Source organism: Fusarium oxysporum, chromosome XI (genome assembly GCF_013085055.1).
Source record: "Fusarium oxysporum Fo47 chromosome XI, complete sequence".
In the NCBI taxonomy this organism is placed as follows: Eukaryota; Fungi; Ascomycota; class Sordariomycetes; order Hypocreales; family Nectriaceae; genus Fusarium; species Fusarium oxysporum.
The window spans coordinates 1,738,955-1,764,076 of NC_072850.1; the positions used below are offsets into that span (position 1 = coordinate 1,738,955).

Below are 25,122 nucleotides of genomic sequence, written 5' to 3' on the forward strand. Positions count from 1 at the left end.
AAAGATCCATGACGTGTCATTGACTCAATGAGGAACTTTGTCGTGATGCTTGTCATGGATTGATCCACGTTCACTGCATGGCCAGCCTGGAACGCGAGCCCAGATACCCATCAGCTTCAGTGCCTCTGGACCGTGACTCGGGTAACGTAAGCCCTAATTGATTCTGGTATTCTCCGTGTATCAGCTCTCTTTGGATAACAGGTGTGATCAATGGCCATCAGGGAAGGTCCGCTTCTCAGCACTGTCAAGTCATTCACTAACACCCTGCGAACCCGGCCATGGGACTCGGTCTGGATGGTGGTAGCTGCAGCGCTCATGATCGGGGGAGTTCTAAATAATGCATGCAACTTTGTTGAACTTCTACTTAGAATACGATCGCCCCTCCATCTACGACAATATCCGTCCCGTTCATGTAAGTCCCCGCTGAGCTTGCCAACAACAATACCGCACCCGTCAACTCGCAAGGAGCGCCCATACGGCCACTCGGGTTCCGTTCTGCCCATATCTTACGATGCCCAGATATCCCGTCGCCGTCATTCAAGATGGTGTCCATATATCCAGGACTGATTGTGTTTGTGCGAATGCCATAGCGAGCCCACTCGGCGGCCAGACAGTTCTTGAGCGTCAGTAAGGCTGCTTTGCTGACATTATAAGCCGCTTGGGGTTGGGGATAGTTGACTCGGTGTGCTGAGATGGAAGACGTGAAGGTGATTGATCCTCCAGTACCTTGTTTGACCATCTGACGGGCGACAGCTTGTGCACAGATGAACGACCCAGTCGTGTTGATGTCAATGATCTTGCGCCATTGAGATACTGGCATTTCCAACGTCTCGACACATCCAACGACACCCACGAAGCAGACGAGACCGTCAACTGAACCGAGACTTGCTACTGTCTCGTCAACAGCGTCTTGTACTGCCCTTTCGTCTGTAACGTCGACCTTCATCGTCGTGATTCTGGTGTGAGGGAAACGAGCTTGAAGAGACGCGACTTCCTGCTTGGCTTGTGCTGGATTGACATCGAGGATTGCAAGACCCTCAAGTCCGTGTTCCAACAGAGCGTTGCATGAAGCAAGCCCAAGGGTACCTGTACCTCCAGTGACGATGAAGTTGCCGCGCACTGCGAATCTCTCCTTAGCTCCAGTGGCGGGATCAATGGCGATTTTGTTGCTTGGTGGTGCAGTCAAAGACGATGTTGAGCCGTCGCTGAGGACCATGGAGGGGACTGCTCTCGCAGTAAGCGCGTCCCTATCAGGAAGCTCTGTAGCACCGGGAGCCATTTTGACTGCGTCTATAAATCGGAGAATGAGGGAAAGATGATGAAACGAGTGTGGCTGGTCTGGACTTTTTAGTGACCACGAATTCACCTTTATAACCTGAAGCAAGTGCCCCACGTCCGATGCTGCATCGGAATACTGTCACCCGAGAGGTTACAAAGGCTGTACATGCAACGGTGGAGACGAGGTCCAATAGCAGCTACAAGTTCGGCTCTTCTTCTATTGAATATTCTGCAATATTCCAACTTTTCTACCGTTTCATTTCTGCGACTCTTTCTGGCCCATGACCGCAATGGATGTTATTTACGCACAACTTGAGCGACGCGCGCTGAGCCTTCTGGAGCAATCACACCAACAATCTTCAGAAGCCAGGGCCATTATTATTCTGGCTGGCCCTCCAGGATCCGGAAAGTCAACTATCGCTTCTCAAGTAGTACAGAGAATCAATGCCCGCCGTCAAACTCCGATCGCAAAAATTCTTCCAATGGATGGATATCATTACTCGCGCTCGCATCTTGACAGTCTTCCAAACCATGTCGAAGCCCATGCACGAAGGGGAGCCCATTGGACATTTGACGGCCAAGCGGTTCTTGACATGATCAAGCAACTACACGCGTCGCGAGAGAGACCATTCACTACGTTATACGTGCCGAGCTTCGATCATGAGATAAAAGACCCCGTTCCTGGTGCCATTGACATAAGTCCAGATGTCAAGATTGTTTTGGTGGAGGGCAATTGGCTCTTGTACAATGAGCACCCTTGGAACCAGATTGTTAATTATGCAGACGATACTTGGTTCGTTGATGTTGACCCTCAGTTGGCATTTCGGAGAGTTGCGAAAAGGCATGTTGCATCTGGCATTGAGAAGACGCTAGAGGAGGCGATGGACAGAGCAAGGAACAATGACATGAAGAACGGAGAGGATATACGGCGTTGTCTGATTCAGCCGATCATCGAGGTCGAAAGTGTTGAAGACGCGTGAGCTACTCTAGTTGCGTCGAGTCAGTAAAACTGCAGTTTGGCTTCAATAAGCTCATGAGGCTAATTGGTCTACTTCGAGCTTCTGGTCACCCCCATATTTGTCGGACTCCAGGCCTCCGAAGATGGTTACTCCGCACTTAGTGGCTGTTGCATGTGTCGGCCAACAGTGCTCCGATGAATGAATGACGCTAGTTCGAACCTTGCCCTCATGATAACTCCCCCTTCTCTTCGTAACAACGCGTACATATGCGAGACTAAAGATGGGTCGTCCTCCGATGCACGGCTCTTCGAGCCAGCTCCGAGCTTGTCTCAATTGTCAGAAGCGCAAGAGCCGATGTCAACCTAGTGTCAATGGCCCCGGGCCATGTTCCTACTGCGCCCGCGCGGGCAAGGACTGTAGCTTCGTGAACCCACCTGACAGGACACGGCTTACGCGGAAGAATCTCGATGCAATAGAACAGCGCTGTAATAGGCTCGAGGCTCTCATCCGGTCACTACACCCGGGTATGGATATTGATGTCGCTCTGGCTAACCTAGAGGCTGGCCAAGAAGTTATCAGACGGACAGAGCAAGAGTCGGACGATGATTCGCCTGAGCACGAGGAACCAGCGCACGAGTACGAATGGAGTGAACCATCATTGCCACCAGATTTCGACTGTCAGAACGATGAAGCCGGAGCTATGGATGGTATGGCTACGCTGAACAGCCTTGATGCTGGATATTTAGGTATGTCGTCCTATCATCCATTTAATCACCTAACAAAATGGTTCAGAATCTGACTCTCACCAGGCAGTAGTTCGGGTGCCAACTTACTACAAGAAATCGCATCGATGCTCCCAGAGCTCGCGGCGTCAAATTCCCCTGCCACAAGTCACGGGAAATCTCCCAGCCAGACGCATAAGTCGAAGGCGTCACTTGATCCGCCAAATCTTGCAAATGAATCATTGACAAGCTATCTCATCGATGCGTACTTCTTATTCTATAACGTCTCGTATCCAATTCTTCACGAACGACCATTCCGTCAGAAACTTGCCGCTCGGGGCATGCGGCGTGCTAAGTCATCATGGAACATCATCTACTACCTGGTCTTGGCCATCGGCCATTGGATATCGACTTCGGATAAACACCACGCAGTATCTCGGTTCTATACCGCGGCGAGGAATGCTCTGTCAATCCACATGTTGGAGTCAGGGTCACTCGAGACTGTCCAAGCACTTCTACTGATGGGCAACTACCTGCAGAAGATGGATAAGCCAAACACAGGCTACCAGTTCATTGGCATCGCATACAAAATGGCACTTGGGCTTGGGATGCATCGGGAAACGCCGAAATTGGAAGACAACGTTGGGCTTGAAAGGCGGAGGCAGTTGTTCTGGGTTCTTTACTGCTTCGATAGCGGGTTCAACATTACAACTGGGAGACCACCCTATGCGCAAGAAGGCATCATTGATACCGCAATACCAAGAAATGTCGACGATAAGGTAATTGAAATTCGATGGCTTTGCTCAAAAAAGAAACGTTAAGCATGATATGCTAACAACAACAGGATCTTGAACCCACCATGCCAGTGCCTCCTGAAGTCAACACGCCAACGACACTATCCGCCATCATCGCACAAGCAGAACTCGCTAAGCACGCAAATTCCCTGTATCTCGAATATCTCACAGCGAAAACAGCAAACACGAAAGTCGAGTACCAAGTAGCCGAGACCATAGAACAAACCCTCACCGATTGGCGGCAGCGGCTCCCACAGTACTTTACTTCCGTAGACGTCCCAGTATGGTTCACTGGTCCACGGGCTGTTGTTTTGTGGAAGGAGCAGAACCTGCGAATTATCCTTTGGCGTGGAAGCAAGCGGAGCCATCCATATCTCCCCAACAAGACTAATGCCGAGACACGGTGTCTTGATGCTGCCATGCAAAGCATAAACGACATAACAACTTTCTGCAGTGCAAATGAGGGTATCCTGCATCTGGGAATTGTCTGGTATGCCACATACTTTCTGTTCCAAGCCGCCCTTGTTCTTGAAGCGAGCTACCTTGACCGCGAGGCCCATGACAAGCTCGATAACGAGACGACGGACTGGCGAATGATGGTCTACAAAGCGCAAAGTTGTCTGGTGACTTTCTCAAGCAGGAGCAGATCAGCCAAGAGGTGCTTGGAGGTGCTGGAACTCATAAACAGAAGGGCAGAAACAGCAGCGAACACTCGGCGAACTGTTCTCACTGTGCCCGAGCTTGTTGAAGAAGCCCCAATTGCGCTCCAAACCCCAGTACTTGATACTGAGACATCACAAATACCGGTGGATCTACAGACTCTTGGTGATGGGGATCTGTCGATGGGCGCCTGGACACTGAACGATGATGGATCAGATCCTACGATGAGGATGATTCTGGATAATACTCCATGGGGCTACCTCGATAATACACCTATGGACACCCTGTTCAGCGATTGGTTTCCCCAAGATACTTTTGAAGGATAACAAGTTGGGAAGTTTGTATCTCAGCATTCCTGAACACTAAGGAAGTACATAACCACCGTCAATGATAATGTCTGATCCAGTGGTATAAGTGGAAGCGTCACTGGCCAAGTACAGATACAAGCCCTTGATTTCCTTCACATGGCCCTGTCTGCCGAGCACCGACATACGATAAGCTTCGTTGAGTGCCAGTGGACCGGCTCCCATCTTGGTATCGAAGAAACCGGGCGAAACAATGTTGACGCGGGCGAATTCTCTCCACTCGCGAGCTAAAGACTTGCCAAAATGCGTCACGAATGCTTTAGTGCCATTGTAGATAGGCTGGTCAACAGGGACGTTGACGATGTGTGCGCTCATACTAGAGGTGATGATGAGAACACCGCTGCCTTGGCGCTTGAAGACTTCGCCGACGTGTTTGGAGCAGTAGACAACGCCATTGACTGAGAAGGGTCAGATGGGCACTCGGTGGGGGACACGAGATGGACTTGACGTACCGTTCACGGACATTTGTTTGTCGAATTCGGGGAGAGTCTGTTCCAGGATTGGCTTGCTGATAGCCATTCCCGCATTAGCAACGAAAACGTCTATGCTGCCAAAGTCCTCTACGACTTGCTTTACTGATTTTTGCACAGAGTCAGCGTCGGATACTGCCGTCATGTTAGCTTCGTTCCATTACACTTCAGCACGTCGCGAGAGACATACCGTCGACTTTGTAAGCAGCAGTTTTGATATTGTGTTTTGTCCCGAGATCCTGGGCTTTCTGGATAGCTACATCATTCCTAAAAAGAAATGTCAGTGATTGTGCAGAAATCTTATTAGGCATGGTACGACTTACGAGTTGTACCATAACACGACATGAGCGTTGGCCTCGGCCATTCCCTCCGCAACAGCATAGCCAATACCGTCAGCGCCACCAGTTACGACAACAACCTTGCCAGTCATCTTGAATTGCTCCAAGACATTGGTAGGGGTGTTGGGAAAGGGTCTAGGGAAGCCATCCCGTAGGACGGTACAGTCAGATTCGTTCATAGACATTTTAGTGGCGATCTTGTAGTTTGGTGTAGAACAAGTATTGGCTACATTCTCAGTAATGGAGAGAATATTTATAGGCTTATTGGTGATTTGTTGATCTCCATCACTGTCGGGGTTCTGTCGCCCGATACAAGCACAATAGCGCAACTGACTCGCTCCCGTGGCTGGCTTGAGCGGGGTCACGGCTCACTGTGACCGACACCATTGAGAGGTCAGTAAATGCCGTGATTGGGTGTTTGAGTTCCGTGGGACTTGCCGTTCGGTGACCACAGATTGGCTTCTTGAATCTAGAACTGCCCACGTCGGAGTTTGCTCTCCCTTCGTGGCCATCTGTGTCATCAGGGAGTTGGAATCCGGGGCAAGAGGCAAATGGCATGTTGAGGACCGATACCTTGCGGTATGGTTGATTTGAATCTGGTAAACGTCTATAGTTGCTGGACTAAGATAATAATTGTAATGGCGGTATCTGATAATGCTTCAGATAACAAGGCAAAGGAAGAATAGTAGAAAGTGAACACAGTAGGCCTGAACGGAGACTACCTGGACCTGTCTATCTTCATCATCATCGGAGTATCCCTTTTGGATTAAAGGCTTTGCAGTCGGCCATCCTCTCCGCCGCCGCTAGCGATTCCGTTTCGATAGAACTTGAGCCTTGGTCCTAGCTCTCCCCGCACTTGAACACCAACCTTGAAAACAACCTTGAACCTCTTGATATTGATCCCACTAGTTTGGGACCTAATCTCGAAGAGGGCATTCCCCGCGGGGAAGATCTGGGGTCTGGAACTCCCCCGGAGTTCAGTCGACCGTAAGACTATAAATGGACAGTCCTCTGCCCGAGATGTTACCGTAACTATTTAATCGACTGGCTTCCCTCTTACTGAGATATCTAATCTATCAGATCAACTTCAATATCTAGAGTGTCTCTAATTGCCCAGATCACCATTGCAGCAACATGACTTCCAAAGATTCGGAGAAACCAACTGTCGTCCACGACCCAGAGCCGATTGACTTCTTTACCAAAGAGTCGCTGGGCATGAATAACCAAGTCTACGAGACCAAGTTTGCATGTATGTTCTCATCAACCTCATTATCCTTATGGCCACTGATCAAAAGTCTATCAGCCCTTGGACGATGGGCCGTTGTCAAGACATTTTGGAAGGCTCTCCTTTTCTGCATGATCTTGAACTGGGCAGCCTTGAACGATGGCGTAAGCGTAGTTCTCTGCTACTTCTCTCTCTCTCTGCTAACAATCCTCTGCAGTTCCAGCAACAGATTCCCGGTAACGTCATCCCGATGCAAGCCTTCATCAATACCATGGCCGATACCACGATCAACGGCAAGCCAGCCGTCAGCGCTCGAGTCGTCTCCTACTGGCAGGGTTTCGCTGAGATGTCCAAGACCCTTGGCATGTTCACAGGTGGTTATTTTGCCGATAGGTTGGGTAGAAAGTAAGTCTTTCTACTTGCTTGGCTCTGTCAATATGCTGACTAGTCTCTTCAGGAAGGCTCTCTGCGGTGCGATCGTTATACTTCTCGGAGGCTCTATTGCCGAGATCACAGCATCTGGCTGGAAGAGTTGGCTTGGAGCTGCCGTTCTCGTTCGGTTTGGTGTTGGACTTGCACAGTCAATCCTCATCACATATGTCTCGGAGCTCACGCCTTTCCAGATTCGAGGTCTGATGATTGGTGCTTATCAGCTCTGCCTTGGTATCGGACAGCTCATCAGCGCGATTGCTACGCAGCTCATTACTATCCATCAGCCGACCAAGTGGCGACCTCTAATTGCCACTGAGTTCATTTTCACTGGAGTATGTATCTACCGTTATCATTGTAGCGTCGGAAACTGACTGCCCTCTCTAAGCTTCTTATCTTGATGGTATGGCTCGTTCCCGAGTCTCATATCTACTACGCTCGAAAGGGAGAAGACGACAAGGCCAAGAAGTCTATGCTAACACTCTACGGTAACATTGACGGCTACGATGTGGTAAGTGCTTTCTCATAGACATATACAGCTACCAGTATTGACATTGTCTCCTCCTAGGAACACGAGTATCGTGTCATCCAGCATGGTATCGATGCTGAGAGGCAGCTTCATCTCGAGTCCAAGTCCTCGTCCTTCTTTGAGATCTTCGACAAGCATAACTGGCGCAGGACATTGGCTGGATGCATGGGTATTTGCAGTCAATGGGCTGCTGGAGCACCAATTGTGTTTTCATACTCAACAGTGAGCATTTTCTGCAATCGTGTATGTTGTACAGAGCTGACATGTTGCCAGTACTTCTTCGCTGTTGCCGGTCTGAAGGATCCCTTTCTCGTCACCATCATTACGTGAGTATAGGAGTACCGAGTCCGCCACTTCCCCTCGACTAACATCACTAGATTCGTGCTACTCATTATCGCCATTGTATCATCCCTCGTCGCGTGCGAGTTCATCGGTCGCAGACCTCTCCTCGTTGGGCGAGTACACATCAGAAAGCAGATGAAGCCTTCGCTGACCGACTATCTAGTGGATGTTTCGCCATGATGCTTTTCAATGTCGGCCTCGGAACTACTGGATTCTTCAAGAACACGGCCTCCGATAAGGCGGCCTTGGGCTGTCTTCTCCTCTGGGTTATCGCTTACGGCTGCTCAGCCGGACCGATCGGTTTTGTTGCAGCTGGCGAAACCTCTACCCCACGTCTACGAGCCCAGACGACCTCATTCAATTTGGGCTGCTATGGTCTTGGATTGTAGGTTACTTTTTCCAATACATGTACTGTTGGCTAACGTATCATCTTCAGTGTTGTCTTCCAATGGACCGTCTCGTACATGATCAGCCCGGATGCTGGTAACCTTGGTGTCAAGGCTGTGTTTGTCTGGGCTGGATTATTGGTACCCACGACTGTTCTTCTTTGGTTCTTCTACCCCGAGGTCAGCGCTACCCAAATGGCTACCAAGCGATTTATATTAACATTCTTAGACCTATGGTCGAAGTTATTGGGAGCTCGACGAGCTTTATTCCCGAAATATCCCTGCTTGGCGATTCAAGAATACTCCAACTTTGGTTGACGAGAGTGGTGGCAAGAATCGAGCTCTTATGTCTGGTCGAAATGACCATTCGACGAACCAGAATACCATGACTTGATCGATACAAGGATACTCATCAAGGTAAAATGAATGGTCTTCATTAAACCTGGCTCGGCATCTAAGCTACTGAACTGTGCTATCGGAGCTGTCTCTTGTACCAATGCACGAGGTCGATGATTCCTCGTCTCTTCTGTTACCTTCCATGTATATATAAGTATTTCAGCCAGAACCCTTCCCATTTCATGCAACCAGACAAAATTCACGTGATAAGCAAGAGTGAAGATGATGACTGAGATTTGACTGTATTCAAGATCCTGCCCCGTTCAAACCTCAACGCTGCCTACTGACGAATGAGAAAGCCAGCCCATCGCCGTATATGAAGGACCTTAGACCCAGTGAGTATTAGCGCCATAGTTGCTGCCATCAGCAGGGCGAAGAAAGTCACTTCGAGTGATCTTGCCATCCGCCTGTCGACGTCCCTTGACAAGGCTAGTAGAAGTAGCCTTGAAGTCCGCATCCTGCCAAGATCCACCCTTCTCCCAGTTGTTACCCTTACCCTTCACCGAATTGAGCGTGTTCTGCTTGCTCAGGCTGCTGGAGCCGGCATTGTTGGCAGCCAGGTTATTCTCGTAGGTAGCCTTGGAAGAGCGTTGGTTGAAACCTTCCTCACGGTTCTTCCAAGCAGTGTTGTGGATGAGAGTCATATCACCGGGCATGTTGTTGTCGCTGAAGCCACGGCGATTGCGGAAGGAGAAGTTGTTGCGAGCGACATGGTTGACGTTGGCTCGGTTGGCGGGTGATCCACCGCCGAGCTTGATTCCAATGCCATCTCCTCTGTGAGGGTTGAAGTTCCACCGGTTCACGCCGTTGTCGAAGATGATGTTATCAAGGATGGTGACAGAAGATTTGAACTCGTACAGATCGATACCATCATCAGAATTCTCGTAGCTGCGAATACCACGGATGATGTTGCCAGCGCCAGAGCCTTCCTTGATAGCCATACCATCAGCATTCTGGCCATTGTTGCGTGGATCAGCGTTGTTGTAGGTGTCAAGATAGACGATCTCGTTGTTCGAGATGCTGTTCTGCATGTGGAAACCAGTCTCGTAGTTGCTGTGGGTAGTCAAGCGCTCGAAGTAGTTGTTGTGTGAATCCTTCACGTAGACACCGTAAGGGCCCTTGGTGAGAGTGATGTGGATGAATCTCCAGTACTCTGCCTTCTCGACATGAAAGATACCGCGATCTTTGCCAGCGAGACTGGCGCCAAGGGCAGCCGGAGTACCAGGCATCTTGTCACCGTCAATGATGACTTCTTCATTGTTGTAGGACCTGATGGTGTAGGGCTTGCTGGAGGAGCCTCTCTTGGTGAAGTGGATGTTCTTAGAAGGGCGATAGGTACCTTTTCGGAGATAAATGGTGTCTCCTGCACTGGCAGCATTAACTGCATCCTGGATGTCGCCAAGAGGGGAGCTGCTAGAGCCGGAACCACTGCTCGATCCATTGGGAGCGACGAAAATGTCCTTGGCCAGGGCTGCAGGCAGCACGGCGAGAACGTACTTGAAGAGAAGCATGATAAAAGAGTGCAAATGGAAGCGAGTCAATGAAAGAGTGACAAAGAAAGTAATGAGAAGAATATCTTGGTTCAAGCTAACATTTGGTTTCATTAGGCTTCATCTCTCCTTTTGTAGCTCCATCTACCCATGCTTTCACACGTCCTTCCGAAAGCTCGGGTTTCGAGTGATGCCACTGTCATTATACACATGGCACTTGGCGCCTCGGCACTCTTGGCTGTGTGGGTTGCTGCAGAAGACTATGAGTAAGAGCTCAAGCCAAAGCCAAGATGCAGTAAGCTTAAATTTCCACAAATGACGGAGAATTTCGTCTCGAATCTCTAGTCACTTTTTCCTGGCCCAAGCCACGCGTCATATTTTACAATCGGACGTAAGTCCCATAATGGTTGTTGCGGAGCCTATTGTCCCGAGTTTTGATTGAAGCCAAGATATCCAAGAAACGATCGGGCCGTGTCAGTCTGTCAGACTCTTGGCTAGTTTGAAACCACGAGAGAAGACCTTGGCAACTCTTGAATGCAACATTGACCAATGATATAAACCCCACTCTAATCTCAAGGCAGGTTGTGATCGAGTTATCTATCCATTATTAAAAGTTGATTGTCTCATGTTCAAGATACAACGACTATCAATCTCATGAGTGACAACTCAAGCAGCAAAATGATACAAGCTTGTATTCAATTCCTGCTAACCGTTTCTATTACAATTGCCTATAGCAAAGTACCATTTTTATCCAGCTGTATAATCTACTATTCCAATATTATCCTGTTCCCATCACAAGAGCTCCTCATCAAATCATCCATCTCTATTGCGCTTCCCGGGTCGGGTGTAAGTGTCCATCTTCGTTGCTTAGTAGGTGTAAACCTGTTCCGGCCCCAGAGTACCGTAGTCCCCGGAGCCGTAGGGGTTCGATGATGTGACCTGCTGGCCGTTCACATCGCTCACGCCGAACCAAGCAAGCTCCTTATCTCTCACGGCGGTGATGACAGCAAAAGCAGGAGCAGGCTCGGTAACATAGCCCCAAGAGATCCTCAAGTTAGATCCATCAGTGCAAGTTTCGTTGGCCCAACTTTCTGTAGCAGCATTGGAGCCAGGCATACGGATGATGGTACATCTCTCAGTCTTGCCATCGGCCTCAACTATGAAGTTATAGTCGCATCCATCGTCATCTTCAGCGCAATAACGCGTGAGATTCTGGATGGCCCAAGTCTTGCCGACAATAGGCATGGGGGCAGGGTATATACCAGGCACTGGTTGAACGCCGTTGGTCGGGACGGGAAAGGAAGGGTGAGTTGCGGCTGAAGTCACATTGTAGGTGATATGAGCTGAAACGCAAAGTTCTGGGTGAGCTGGGCTGCATCCCCCAGGGACAATAGGAATTGGGGTGAAGGTTGGGGGAAGTCCCGTATGGTAAGGCGGTGAGCATGATCCAGGATGAGCAGGATTGCAACCTCCTGGAATACCAGGAATGGGAGTGAAGGTCTCAACAGGAACTGTATCGTTCTTGCTGGCAGATGGAATCTCTGTCTTGGTGGGCTGCGCGAGAGATGCCGTGGCAGAAGAACAGTACTCGCGAATTCGTGCACTGTCTTCGCCAACACAAGCTGTCAGGGTGCAAGAGCATGCTACTTCTGGTGTCCCAGCTGCGATGCAAGCGTTGTATGCCTTCTCGCATTCATCGTAGGATGTAAGAGGAAGGGCCAACGCGGCTGAGACGAGGGTCAGGACTGTGACGAGCTTGTTCATGACTGGGAAAGAGAGATGGCTTAAGTTCAACAATTAGGTGATGAGGTGTGAAGATCAAAAGTATATTCGTTCTCTGTTGTACTGGAATGTCGTCGGTTGATGATGTTTCAATTTCAGACGACATGTCTCGAAGGTTATATAGTCGCATGGTGAAGAAGCCTAACGTTGATTTTGTTAGCATCCCAACCCCCTGCTTACTGTGCCATTTTCTCCCATGACATACCCCAAAGTTTGAGCCAGAAAGGGCCCTCTGTCAAAAACCTCCACTGTTCAAATGGTTTACCAATGCTGAGACGGCCGACTCATGGATTTGACATCAGAATCACACTACAGAAGGCCCAGCCACTATCATTATGATCGTTTTACCTCTTTTACAGCCGAGCTACTGATCATTTTCGTGGCCAGCTACTCAACCAACCTCCGATCTACACAATGGCTGCGCTAACACGAGAGGTTCATTAAATGTCTAGAACGAATGTAGCAAAGACGTTAGTCTTACTGGTAAGCGAGAAAAGTCTAATTGACGCCCGACGAATCAGGTTGGCGTACCGTGCATATAGCACGTTGTTGAAAAGGATGACGTAAACCTTAAATCGATGGTTGCCAACTTCTGGAATGTGACTGATATAATAAAGGATACCATGTTGTCATCACGTGGTATTGTGTACATGCTTTTCATCTATCACTGTCTATTTCCTTAGTTAAAGGCTCGTAGCTATGAGGCAAACCAGAGACTTGGTTTTCGCCTTTGGTCCTTACTTCCATAATTATACTATAACTGACTCTTCCCTGGCAAGCCATTTAGTGCCAAAAAATGCTAATTGATTACCGCTTTTCTCTTATACCTCTCTATTTTCATTGCTTTTGCAACTATAATATATTCATATTATACAGACTTTTGCTTAGAGCTCAGCCGAGGATTTCTGCCTGTTCCTGCTTGATAGACGCTGTTGCGCCGTTCAGATTCCGAACATACTGCTGAAACACATTCTAGTAAAATTGAAGACATTCTGCTGATCGTCTTCGTAGTGAGCTACCACGTAGCTGGCATTGTTGGGACGTTGGAAGCCATAACTAATGGTGCCATTATATGGACCGTCAACAATATCATGATGCTCGATCTTGTCAAATTTGCCGCGCAAGCATGCCAACAGATCAGCCTGTATACCTGGACCGCTTGTGAACTTTCCGCAGGGAGTCTTGCGGGTCTCAATGCATGCGATGACAATCACGGCAATTCCAAAGCCGAACAGGACGCCGGTGTAGAATTTGTACCAGGTTGACGATATACAAGGCAAGACAGTAGACTTAGCTCCCTTGATGCCCAGGTACCAGGTTGTTATCAGGGCAGTCATTCCGATCACGCCTAGGTAGAAGATAATCACCACGAAAGTTGTCGTAGTGTAGAAAGTGTCTCCGTGCGGGACCATGAACGACAGGGCCAAACCCAGGAGAGCGAGGAGCACTAGAGCGTATGTGCATCGAAATGTTCTGCTGCCCCAAAACCTTGAGTTGTGAAATCTTTCGGGTTCAATCGTCGCAGGATTGGCAGCCAATAGCTCGAAGGATGTCGTGCTGCAGCCGATGGGTTGTGGAGAACCAGCAGGGATGTCCTCCATCGAGGCGAATGAGAACTCGTCCGTAAGCCAGAGACAGCTGCAAAGCCTCAACAATCCGAAAAGTGCGATGGGAAAGAAAATGATATCGACAGCCATCAACAGTGTGAAACTTGGGGCAGAAGGGTCAATTTGACTGCCCAATAGCAGGATTATGGCCTGCATGCCTTGAACGGCAATAATGAGAGTCTTGATCGCGTCTCTAGACAACAAGGTAACCCTGTCTCCATCGGGTAGTTGAACACAACGCGGTCGGCTGTACGCGATCATCTCTTCAGATCCATCCCAGCCTTGGTCAGTCCAAAATAAAGCATTGCTGGCAGCGAGGTCGAATCTATCCCAGCTCTTGGCCCGAATGCGACGGTCAGTGATTGCTCCGTATCGCCAGAGAATGGAAGTCGGGTTGTAGTGGCATATTCGTTCATGCCAAGGTGGTCGACTCAGAGAAAGATAAGTCGGTGAAGGTGCGCCGATGAGAACATGCGCAATGAGCGGAGCCAAACAGAGAGTGAGAAGAGTGATCCAGTCGGAAAGGGCGATCTCTTGGCTTTGGTACAAGAGAGGATTAATAAACACAGTCATCCTTGGTCTCTCCAAAGGGCTCTGAATCTCGACTTCTGGTTAGGGAGTAGGACAACAAAGGAAGTCTTGGACTGAGAAATTCCCCTGAGAATAAGCCCTATGGAAAGAATTATGGTTCTGTGGAAAAGAAGGTCAAGCGGAGGTGAATAATAGTATAGACAGCTCCACCTATGCTGACATTTGAAACGTAGTGCTGACAGGAATAAGATTAATATTTAGCTAAACGCTTGGATAATGTGACTTTGTTTTAAAATCCCAACTTTAACCAACAAAACAGAGAAGCCGATTAGGCAAAGATTGGACAGAGAGGAAAGACATTTAAGTAAGTTACCTTATTATTATATGGTGGGCATAATACTATAGTAGCCTTATAAGCATCACTAAGTATGGACGAGGCTTGCTATTAAGAATAGTAGTAAAAGGCTTTATAGGATGGTTTAAGAAGGACTTATTAGAAAGAATAAAGGTATTATATATAATTTTTTAATTTTTTTTATTTATCTTTTTTCCCTTATTATTAGCCTTATATAAGGCTATTAAGCTTTTTAACTTTTTTATAAATATTATAACCCTAATAGTTTTATTATATATACCTTATATTTCCTACTAATTATTATATTACCTATTAAAAATAATTAGCACTAAGACTTTATAAGTAAAGCTAATTTACTATAATTAATACTAATTTACTTAAATTATTATTAATCCTAAGATAAACTTATTAATTAACTATAATTAATTTAATATATATAATATTTAAAAGTTAAAATGCCTATTAAGTAATACATAAAGTAAAGACAAAGGTATTAAAGTAAGATAATAAAATAAGGTATTTATTTTTAATATAATATAATATAAGGCATTATATACTATGTATTATAAACCTAGTAGTTATATTATATATATCTTATATTTTTTACTAATTATATATAATTACTATAGACTAAGAGATTCTATCTATAACTGCTAAGGCCTAGTTATAATAGTTACTTTAAAAACACTAGTAATTCTTAGAATTATATAGTAACTAGGCAGGTTACTTTATAGCTACCTTTAAGTATATATATATATTTATTTAGCACTAAATATAACTTAGCTTACTAGCTATTAATAAAACTTCTTTATATTAATTAGCCTAATATATATTAAATCTACTATTAAGAGATATAATACTTTAATAAGCTTAGTATTATACTATATATAATCTGCTAATAATAAACCTAATATAGCTTAGTTTATTTATAGTTAAAAACTAACTATTATATATTAATAGCTTTTATTTAGATTATATTATATAATACTAAGTAATATAAATATAATATCTATAAATATTAATCCTATTTAATTAGCAGATAGTTAACTAATATAGGGTTAATAGGTATAATAGGCTAGTAACCCTAGAGGTTAATAGTTATATTTTGCTATTAACTAAAATATAAATAATATAAATAATTCTTCTTAGAGTTTTAATAACTTAGAAGTTAAATAACTCTATAAGTAGCTTAGGAATATTACTAATAAGATAAATAAAATATATTAAATACTAGAAGAATTTACTGCCTTATAATACTAATAGAATTAGAGTAATAATAATACCTAGTAGGAGATATATAACCTAGCCTTAGTAGCTAATAATAAAAAAGACCTAAGAGAAGTCCTTAAGCCTAGCCTGCCTAAGTATTTTAATAAAACTCTAAGTAAATTACTTATATTTCTTACTTAAAGCTAAGCTTTTATTATATATTATTTAAATTAATTTTATAATAATTCTATTAAAGTAATATATATAGCTAAAAGACTTATTAAAATTATAGCCTAATAGTTTTAACTTATTATAAATAACTATATAATAAACCTATCTTATAGTTTATAACTATAAATTACTTTACTCTTTAAAGAAAATAGATATTATAAAATAAAAAAAGTATTTAAAATAGCATTTAGAACTATTAATAAAAAAAGCTAAGTAGAAAGAAAAATTAAAATACTTAAATAAACTAAATTAATATTTATATTAGGAGTTAAATTCTTATAACTTATAAGTAAATTACCCTAGGATTAAGATATATTAATATTTTTTTTTTAATATACTTAAAGAATAAGTTTAATAGGAATTATAAGAAAAAGCTTATCCCTAGATATTAATTAAATATAGTAATATAATACTTAAAATTAATAATTAATAATTTGCCTAGAGAACTTATAATTTATAAGGAAATAAAGGATAATAAGATAATAAACCCTAATATTATATTAACTAAGAAAAGACTTAATAAGCTAATATATCCTATAGCATAGAAGTAAGGCTAATAGCTATTAGAATAACTAAATAAGATAAGTCTAATATTACTTATTATAAATATAATAAAAAGGAATACTATAAATAAGAGTATAAAAACCCTATTAAAACTAACTAAAAGTATAAACTAATACCTAAGGGTAAGAAAATTAATATAGCTAAGAAAAATAATAAACCTTAGATAGTAATTAAAACTATTAATATAATAAGAAAAGATAGATATAATATAATATAAATAAATAAATTAATAACTTTAACTTATTTCTTAATATATATAACTTATTTTTTAATAAAGAAGAAACCCTTAAAAAATATTATTTTAGATTAAAACTAGAATAATAACTTATTTTAGGATATATATCCTTAATTATAAAAGTTCTTTATTTATAAAGTAAGGAAGAAAAAAAAAAGAAAAAAATAATTATAAATAGAAAAAATAGTAATAAGCAAAGAAAGATAAGATAATTAAATTAAAATAAGTATTAATACCTAAATACTACTAATAACTTACTAAAAGAAAATCTATTTTTATAATTAAAAAGGGAAAGAAGATTACCCCTAATAAGGATAATAAACTTAATACTAAGAAGGTTAATTAAGAAATTAATAATATTCCTATTAATATTACCTTATAATAATTAAATTAATATATTAATAATCTTAACTACTTAGAATCTTATAAAGTTTAAAGGGAATTTAATACTAAGAAACTTAAAGTTAAGGATAAAAAAATAATCTAAAATACCCTTATTATATTATAATATAATAAAATTAATTAATATTTCTAGATTAATAAATATTAGAAATATATAAAACTAGCTAGAAAATAAGCTATTATAAAATAAGATAATAATATTTATATCTAAGTATATATAAAAGAAATATTAGAAGACCTTATAATTCTAGAGGAATATATATAAGTAGAAAAGGACCTAAGGAGGTATCTTAAATACCTAAACTATAAGTAGATATTATAGATATTATATATATAATACTACTACTTAAGATACTAATAAGATAAAATAATAAATAATTACTTCCTAGTATAAGTTTTAAAGTATTAGAGATAAAAACCCTACCTAATTATTAATATAATTAAATACTAAGTTATAAAAAGATATAAAGGATCTTAAGTAATAAAACTAAAAGCTTATATGGAAATATAAGAATAAGCTTTAATATATATTTAAAACTCTAGATATATTACTTAATAGGGATAATAGGTATAATAAGAAGTTAAGATTACTAAAGATAAAGTATTTAACTAAAAGCTTAGTTAAATTAATTAAGATATTACTAAATAGGAAGAAGAAGTATCTTAAGATAAATAGGATATTTTTTAATAGCTAGATAAATAATAGCTATAAGATTAATTAATATTAATTAAGGAAGAAAAAGGAAAACTCCTTATTAAAAAAGAAAAAGTAAATATTATCTTAAATTATAAGATAAGAAAAATAAAAGCTATTTACTAATAAAAACTAACTACTTAATATAAATATCTTAATAATATTAACTATATTAAGAGTAAATATAATATAAATTACCTATAGGGAAAAGGCATATATTATTTATAAAAGTAATAAATAGGTAAAAGTTTAGAGGCTAAATTATCTAAGAAAGCTCTAAGAATAATATTAAAAAGATACTAATAAACCTACCTAGAACTAAGAGTTAGAATTAAGGATAAATAGCTAAGTATACTTATAGATAATAAAGCTAATATAAACTTTATTTCCCTTATAATAGTTAATAAACTAAGGATACTATAAAGAGATAAGAATAACTTATATATAATATATAATAGATAAGAAGAGACTTATCTCTATAAAAATAGAAAAATTACTAGAGAGATTAATTACCTTAAGGTATTTATTAATAAAAAGAACTAAGGTATTAACTTTAATATTATCCTAATATAGAAATATAATCTAATACTTAGATATCTATATCTATTATATTATAACTTATAATTTAACTAGAGAATTAGCTAGGTAAACTATAAAGATTACCCTTTAGATAATAAAAGTAATTTAGGCTATAATATAAGATCTTAAACTTTAATTAAAGAAAGTAGTAAAAATAAAAGTAATAAAATACTACCTATTTTAAAAGAAATATAATATAAGTATTATAAAGGCAAGGTTAAATATATTAGATAAATAATTATAACTCTTAAAGGATAGTTTAAATAACTAAACTAAGATATTAAATAGATAAAATAAATTACTATAAAGGAATTTAATAAATAACTTAGGAATATATTACTAGAATATTATATCTATAAGAAACTATTTTAAGAGGAATTAAATATAAAGTTATTATAATATATAGATTATAATATTAAAATTATATTAAAGGATAAAAAGAATTTAAGATTCTTTTCTATTTATAATCTATCTTAAGATAAGCTAGGAATACTTAAAGAATAAATAAATAATATATTATAGAAAGGATATATTAGACTATTAAAATCCTTAGTAGGATTCTTAGTTATATTTATATTTAAACCTAACGTAAATAAGCTAAGACTTATAATAAATTACTAATAACTTAATAAGATTATAGAAAAAAATAAGATATTATTATAAATTATTACTAAACTTAAGAACTGCCTATTTAATAAGGAATAGTTTATAGCCTTTAATTTTAAATCTGTATATAACCTTATTTAAATTAAGGAAAGTAATAAATAGAAAATAGCCTTTTAAATAAAATATAGATTATTTAAATATTTAGTTATACCCTTTAGATTAACTAATATACCTATAGTATTTTAATATATAATTATAAATATACTTTAAGAATATCTTAATATCTTTATAGTTTACTACCTAGATAATATCCTTATCTTCTCTAATATAAAAGAAGAATATATAAAATATATCTATAAGGTTTTAAAAGCACTATAAAATACTAATATACTTATTAAACTTACTAAAAGTTACTTTTATTAGCCTTAAGTAACCTACTTAGGATATAAAATCTTATATAATAAGATTAAAATAAATAAATAAAAAATCACTATAGTTACTAAATAGAAACTACTAATATTAATAAAAGAAATATAATCCTTCCTAGGACTTACTAATTACTACTAATAATTTATTAAAGACTTTAATAAGATTTATTATCTCTCTTATTAAAATTATTAAAAAGGATAAATAATTCTAGTAAAATAATAAAATATAATAGGCTTTTAAATAGCTTAAATTAGCTATTATAAATAAACCTATTTTAGCTATATTTAACCCTAACTAGTAAGTTAAACTTAAAACTAATACTTTTAACTTTATGCTAGGAAGATAGATAAGATAATAAGATAATAATAATATATTATATCTTATTACTTTTTATTCTTATAAGATATATAAAATAGAACTTAACTATCTTATTTATAATAAAGAATTCCTAGCTATTATTAACTACTTTAAGGAATTTAAATACTATCTTAGAGGAAGTAAATATTTAATAAAAGTCTTTACTAATTATAAGAATATAACTTATTTTATAATTATATAAAAGCTAAACTAATAATAATTATATTATATTAAATACCTATATAAATTTAACTTTATTATAGTATATTATAAAGAAATAAATAATAGGTATATAAATACTATAAGCTAATAACCTAACTTTAATATAAAAACTATTAAAACTAAGAAATAACTTTTAGAAATTAACCCTAAAGGAGAATACTAATTTACTTAACTAGTTAAAATAATAATAAGAATAATAAAAGGATTAAAACTCTTATTAAAATATTAATACTTATTATATTATAATGGCAAATAAGACTTTATTAACTGACTTAGAGGATTATATTATAACTAGAAAAATAGCATAACTTACTTCAAAGAAAGGATTAAAATCCCTAATAAATATATACTAATAGTCTTTAATTATTATTATAATTTAGTCCTTTATAAAAGAAACTATAAGGAAATATAAAACTAAATAAAAGATATTTATAATAATATTATCTTAAAATATTATATATAAAACATAGTAGAAAACTGCAAGAAATATAACCTTATTAAAATAAGTACAAGGACTATAAAGATAGAAACCCTATTAAAAGAAGAATATAACTTCCTTTATAAATTTTATTTATATCCCTTATATAAATACTATGGAGTTAAGAAGATACTAAAATAACTCTAGGAATAAGGATATAAGTAAAAGAAGTAAGATATTAAAGAAATTATTAAATAATATAACTTATATATAAGAATAAAAGTATAAAGATATAAACCTTATATATAATTATATCTACTACTAGTAATATAATAAATAACCTTAGGACTTAATTATAATAGACTTTATAACTAAATTACCCTTATTAGAAGAACTCTTAACTAGAATCTTTTATAATAATATTATAGTTATTATTAATTAACTTATAAACTTCTTATATTATTTACCTTATAGAGAGGTAATAAATACTAAAGAACTTTCCTATGTTTTTTACTAATATATTATTAATATATATAAGTTACCTATAGAAATACTTTCTAATAAAGGACCTATATTTATAGTAATATTTTAGTAATTACTTATAATATAACTTAGACTAAATTACTAACTTATAATAGTATTTTAGCTATAGGTTAATAAATAAACTAAATACTTAAGGTACTATATTAACTATAAATAAAATAATTAAGTTAAGAAACTATTAATAGCCTAACTTATCTATAATACTATATATAATAAAAATATAAAAACTATACTAGCTTATACTAACTTTAGATTTATACTAAATATATATTATAATATATAATACGAAAAATTAATTAACCTAGCTATTATACTTAAAAGTAATAACCTTAAAAATCTATATAAAGAAATAAAAATAAAACTTAAATTTATTAGAAAATATATAAAATATTACTATAATTTAAAATACTTAAAGAGATTAACCTTTTTAAAGAGAGATATAATATACCTAGCTATAAAGAAATTAAAATAAACTAACTAACTTATAAATTAGATTATAAATTTATTAGACCTTATAAAGTATTATAAAAAATATTAGAAAATAATTATAAATTAAACCTACTATTAAAAGTTAGGCTTTACCTAATCTTTTATATTTTACTACTTAAATTAGTAGCAAATATAATATAAGTTAAAATAAGTACTAAACTATAAGAAATCTTAGGACTAGAAATCTATAAAGTAAAAGCTATTAGAAATACCTATAAAATAAATAATTAAAGAGAGTACTTAATAAAATAAAAATAATTACCTAGAAAATAAAAATATATAAGAATTACTAAAATACCTTATTAATACCTAATAACTCCTAAAGGAATTTTATTTTTAACTATAAAGAAAGAATTAAAAATAACTAACTAGTTAATAAGGTTAATAGCTCTAGCCTTAACTAACTTAAGTACCTTATTAGACTTAGGAACTAAATTATCTGCCTTCTTATTATTACTTATTATAGCTAATTCCTTTTCTAATACTTATAACCCTTTAGTCTAAATAAAATACTTCTAAAGATAAAGATATATTAGCTTAGATAAATACTTATTTAATTACTACTATAATTAAATAAGCTCTTTTTTAATAGCCTTTTTATTAGCTTTAATCTAATTCTTTACTTAAATTAAATAATCTGCTATTTGAAAGGTTAATAAAAATACTATATAAAAGAGAAATATAAACTAACCCTTAGTTAAAGTAATACCCTTACTATTATAAGAATAACTATAATAAGTATACTTAGAATAATTCTTCTAACCTTCTTTTATTATATACTTTATATAATTCTTACTATAAAAAAAATAAGATATAATTTTATAATTAGTAGATATAATAAGTTTAGCTTTAGTAAGATAATACTAAGTTTCTAGAGAAGATATAATTAGTATATTAAGAAGAATATTTATAAGATTAAGTTAGATATATATAGGGAGGAACTATTATATTATAGGTAAGTAAGGTCTTAAGGGCAAGACTAAAAGAGCGTGAAATTATATTATAAACTTCGTAGTTATATTATATATATCTTATATTTTTTACTAATTATATATAGTTATTATAAACTAAGAAATTCTATCTATAACTACTAAGGCCTAGTTATAATAATTACTTTAAAAATACTAGTAATTCTTAGAATTATATAGTAATTAGGCAGATTACTTTATAATTACCTTTAAGTATATATATATATTTATTTAGTACTAAATATAACTTAGCTTACTAGCTATTAATAAAACTTCTTTATATTAATTAAGCCTAATATATATTAAATCTACTATTAAGAAATATAATACTTTAATAAGCTTAGTATTATATCTTATATAATCTGCTAATAATAAACCTAACATAGCTTAGTTTATCTATAATTAGAAACTAACTATTATACTATGCTAAAAAATGGAATGACTTTAATATCAAGTCTTAGTAGATTATATAATTACTGCCTTAAACCTTAAGATCTAATTAAATAAGTAGCCTTAATTTATAAGTATAAAAAAGATATTTCCCCTATTTTTAGCAGGTTAAATGCCTTTTTTATTATTACCTTCTTAAGGTAATTACTACTAAGGCTTTAACCCTAAAAGATAATGTTAAAATAAGCTAAGAACCCTTATTTCTACTATAAGATATATTATTATATAATTAATATTAATAATAATTAATTAGGCTATAATTATCTAATTATAATAATTAATTATTATATAACTAGCCCTTTAATATAAATTAATAATATTAATATTAAAGAGATCTTAAGTTTATATTTTTTTTTTATTATTATAAAATTATAGGTAGAGACCTATTATATATTAATAAATTATAACTAATATAATAAATTAATCTTATAATCTTTTATTACTAAGTGTAGCTTTATAGTATTATATGAAATATATCTATTATTAGATATATTATAGGCTAGATAGAGGTATTAAAAGACCTAGCTAATTTCTTAAAATAGGGTTAAGATATATTAAGGCAGTAGTAAGCCTTTATTAATAGTATTATATTAGGCAGTAGTAATAATTTATATTAGGCATAATTTATAAACTTAAAATATATAATTAAGTTAATTAAATTAATAATATAAATATTCTATTATAATAATTAAAGGCTATTATAAGGTAAAGGAGGGGGAAAAAGGGGGGAAAAGGCAAATTAAGAAAAAAAGGTTTTAGCATTTAGGGAAAAACTATAAATATTAGCAGACTAAGACTAGCTTAGTAAGTTAGTAATAGATTAGATTAGGTTATAAGATAATATAGTAAGAGAAATATAAGTTAAGGATAAATACAATTAGATAACACTTAGGCTAAAATATATTTATTTATACTTTTATAAATTTTAGCTTATTAGCTATTAATAAAACTTCTTTATATTAATTAAGCTTAATATATATTAAATTTACTATTAAGATATATAATACTTTAATAAGCTTAGATATATGCCTTATAAAATCTGCAAATAATAAACCTAATATAACTTAGTTTATTTATAATTAGAAATGAAGTATTATATGTTAATAGCTTTTATTTATATTATATTATATAATATTAAGTAATATAAATATAATATTTATAAATATTAATCCTATTTAATAGTAGATTATAGTTATTAACCTCTAGGGTTATTAGCCTATTATATTTATTAATCCTATATTAATTAATTAATTACTAATTAACTATGATAACCCTTGCAGTTATATTATATATAGTTCTAAAATTCTTACCTATTAGAAAGAACTAAGAGATTTTATCTTAACTTAAAAAGATTTAACTAATTATCTTAGGATTAAGGACTTCTTATTATAATCTAAGACTAATATATATATATCTTAGTCCTTAACCTTAATATACTAATAAGTATTATTATCTAATATATAAAAATAATTATTTAATATTAAATAAAACTTAGCTTATTAGGTATTAATAAAACTTTTTTATATTAATTAAGTCTAATATATATTAAACTTACTATTAAGAGATATAATACTATAATAAGCTTAGTATTATATCTTATATAATCTACTAATAATAAACCTAATATAGCTTAGTTTATTTATAGTTAGAAACTAATTATTATATTAATAGGTCTTATTTAAATTATATTATATAATACTAAGTAATATAAATATAATATTTATAAATATTAACCCTATTTAATAGTAAAATATAACTATTAACTTCTAAGGTTATTAGCCTATTATATTAATTAATCTTATATTGATTAATTACTTACTAATTAATTAAAATATAAATAATATATAATACTCTAGGAAGAGTTTTAATAACTTAGGAGTTAAATAACTTTATAAGTAATTTAAGAATATTACTAATAAGATAAATAAAATATATTAAATATTAAAAGAATTTATTATTTTATAATACTAATAGAATTAAAGTAATAATAATAGTTAATAGGAAATATATAACCTAGCTTTAATAGCTAATAGTAAGAAAAACCTAAGAGAAGTCTTTAAGCCTAGCC

At 35.9% G+C, this 25,122-nt stretch overlaps 8 protein-coding genes across 8 annotated transcripts; 3 read left to right on the forward strand and 5 right to left on the reverse strand.

The window, feature by feature from the left end:
- Positions 1 to 321: 321 nt before the first annotated feature.
- FOBCDRAFT_233711 (uncharacterized protein) lies at positions 322 to 1,325 on the reverse strand. The gene has a single exon (XM_031192746.3). The coding sequence runs from the start codon at positions 1,277 to 1,279 to the stop codon at positions 365 to 367; it is 915 nt and encodes a 304-aa protein (XP_031031592.2). The 5' UTR covers positions 1,280 to 1,325; the 3' UTR covers positions 322 to 364.
- A 217-nt stretch (positions 1,326 to 1,542) lies between these two features.
- On the forward strand, positions 1,543 to 2,456 carry FOBCDRAFT_233712 (P-loop containing nucleoside triphosphate hydrolase protein). Its single transcript, XM_059609941.1, has one exon. The coding sequence runs from the start codon at positions 1,560 to 1,562 to the stop codon at positions 2,256 to 2,258; it is 699 nt and encodes a 232-aa protein (XP_059468081.1). The 5' UTR covers positions 1,543 to 1,559; the 3' UTR covers positions 2,259 to 2,456.
- Positions 2,457 to 2,517: 61 nt separating this feature from the next.
- On the forward strand, positions 2,518 to 4,739 carry FOBCDRAFT_286441 (fungal-specific transcription factor domain-containing protein; the record flags this gene model as incomplete). The annotated part of the gene is made up of 3 exons (XM_031192748.3): positions 2,518 to 2,983; positions 3,047 to 3,738; positions 3,804 to 4,739. The coding sequence occupies 3 exons, from the start codon at positions 2,518 to 2,520 to the stop codon at positions 4,737 to 4,739; spliced, it is 2,094 nt and encodes a 697-aa protein (XP_031031594.3).
- FOBCDRAFT_11455 (short chain dehydrogenase) lies at positions 4,571 to 5,797 on the reverse strand. The gene is made up of 4 exons (XM_031192749.3): positions 5,572 to 5,797; positions 5,439 to 5,515; positions 5,231 to 5,383; positions 4,571 to 5,176 (listed from the first exon to the last, which is right to left on the reverse strand). The coding sequence occupies exons 1-4, from the start codon at positions 5,769 to 5,771 to the stop codon at positions 4,776 to 4,778; spliced, it is 831 nt and encodes a 276-aa protein (XP_031031595.1). The 5' UTR covers positions 5,772 to 5,797; the 3' UTR covers positions 4,571 to 4,775.
- Positions 5,798 to 6,630: 833 nt separating this feature from the next.
- On the forward strand, positions 6,631 to 9,134 carry FOBCDRAFT_233716 (and other transporter-domain-containing protein). Its single transcript, XM_059609942.1, has 11 exons — positions 6,631 to 6,835; positions 6,890 to 6,975; positions 7,029 to 7,216; positions 7,269 to 7,575; positions 7,629 to 7,751; positions 7,809 to 7,991; positions 8,043 to 8,095; positions 8,147 to 8,224; positions 8,275 to 8,496; positions 8,548 to 8,677; positions 8,727 to 9,134. Exons 1-11 carry the CDS (start codon positions 6,721 to 6,723, stop codon positions 8,889 to 8,891), a joined length of 1,650 nt encoding a protein of 549 aa, XP_059466234.1. The 5' UTR covers positions 6,631 to 6,720; the 3' UTR covers positions 8,892 to 9,134.
- Positions 9,135 to 9,219: 85 nt separating this feature from the next.
- FOBCDRAFT_245291 (pectin lyase fold/virulence factor) lies at positions 9,220 to 10,404 on the reverse strand (the record flags this gene model as incomplete). Its single annotated transcript, XM_031192751.2, has 1 exon — positions 9,220 to 10,404. One exon carries the CDS (start codon positions 10,402 to 10,404, stop codon positions 9,220 to 9,222), a length of 1,185 nt encoding a protein of 394 aa, XP_031031597.2.
- A 768-nt stretch (positions 10,405 to 11,172) lies between these two features.
- Positions 11,173 to 12,147, reverse strand: FOBCDRAFT_170862 (uncharacterized protein; the record flags this gene model as incomplete). Its single annotated transcript, XM_031192752.3, has 1 exon — positions 11,173 to 12,147. The coding sequence occupies one exon, from the start codon at positions 12,145 to 12,147 to the stop codon at positions 11,251 to 11,253; it is 897 nt and encodes a 298-aa protein (XP_031031598.2). The 3' UTR covers positions 11,173 to 11,250.
- A 909-nt stretch (positions 12,148 to 13,056) lies between these two features.
- Positions 13,057 to 14,360, reverse strand: FOBCDRAFT_265533 (uncharacterized protein; the record flags this gene model as incomplete). Its single annotated transcript, XM_031192753.3, has 2 exons — positions 13,124 to 14,360; positions 13,057 to 13,094 (listed from the first exon to the last, which is right to left on the reverse strand). Exons 1-2 carry the CDS (start codon positions 14,343 to 14,345, stop codon positions 13,057 to 13,059), a joined length of 1,260 nt encoding a protein of 419 aa, XP_031031599.3. The 5' UTR covers positions 14,346 to 14,360.
- Positions 14,361 to 25,122: the final 10,762 nt, after the last annotated feature.

Excerpts from the sequence above, each read along its gene's own strand:
- FOBCDRAFT_233716 (XM_059609942.1), top strand. The coding sequence starts at position 6,721 with ATGACTTCCAAAGATTCGGAGAAACCAACTGTCGTCCACGACCCAGAG. Across the intron at positions 6,836-6,889 it reads CTACGAGACCAAGTTTGCAT|CCCTTGGACGATGGGCCGTT; the intron begins GTATGTTCTCAT and ends AAAGTCTATCAG. Across the intron at positions 6,976-7,028 it reads GGGCAGCCTTGAACGATGGC|TTCCAGCAACAGATTCCCGG; the intron begins GTAAGCGTAGTT and ends AATCCTCTGCAG.
- FOBCDRAFT_233712 (XM_059609941.1), top strand. The coding sequence starts at position 1,560 with ATGACCGCAATGGATGTTATTTACGCACAACTTGAGCGACGCGCGCTG.
- FOBCDRAFT_233711 (XM_031192746.3), bottom strand. The coding sequence starts at position 1,279 with ATGGCTCCCGGTGCTACAGAGCTTCCTGATAGGGACGCGCTTACTGCG.
- FOBCDRAFT_11455 (XM_031192749.3), bottom strand. The coding sequence starts at position 5,771 with ATGTCTATGAACGAATCTGACTGTACCGTCCTACGGGATGGCTTCCCT. Across the intron at positions 5,516-5,571 it reads GTCGTGTTATGGTACAACTC|GAATGATGTAGCTATCCAGA; the intron begins GTAAGTCGTACC and ends ATTTCTTTTTAG. Across the intron at positions 5,384-5,438 it reads TGCTGCTTACAAAGTCGACG|TATCCGACGCTGACTCTGTG; the intron begins GTATGTCTCTCG and ends ACATGACGGCAG.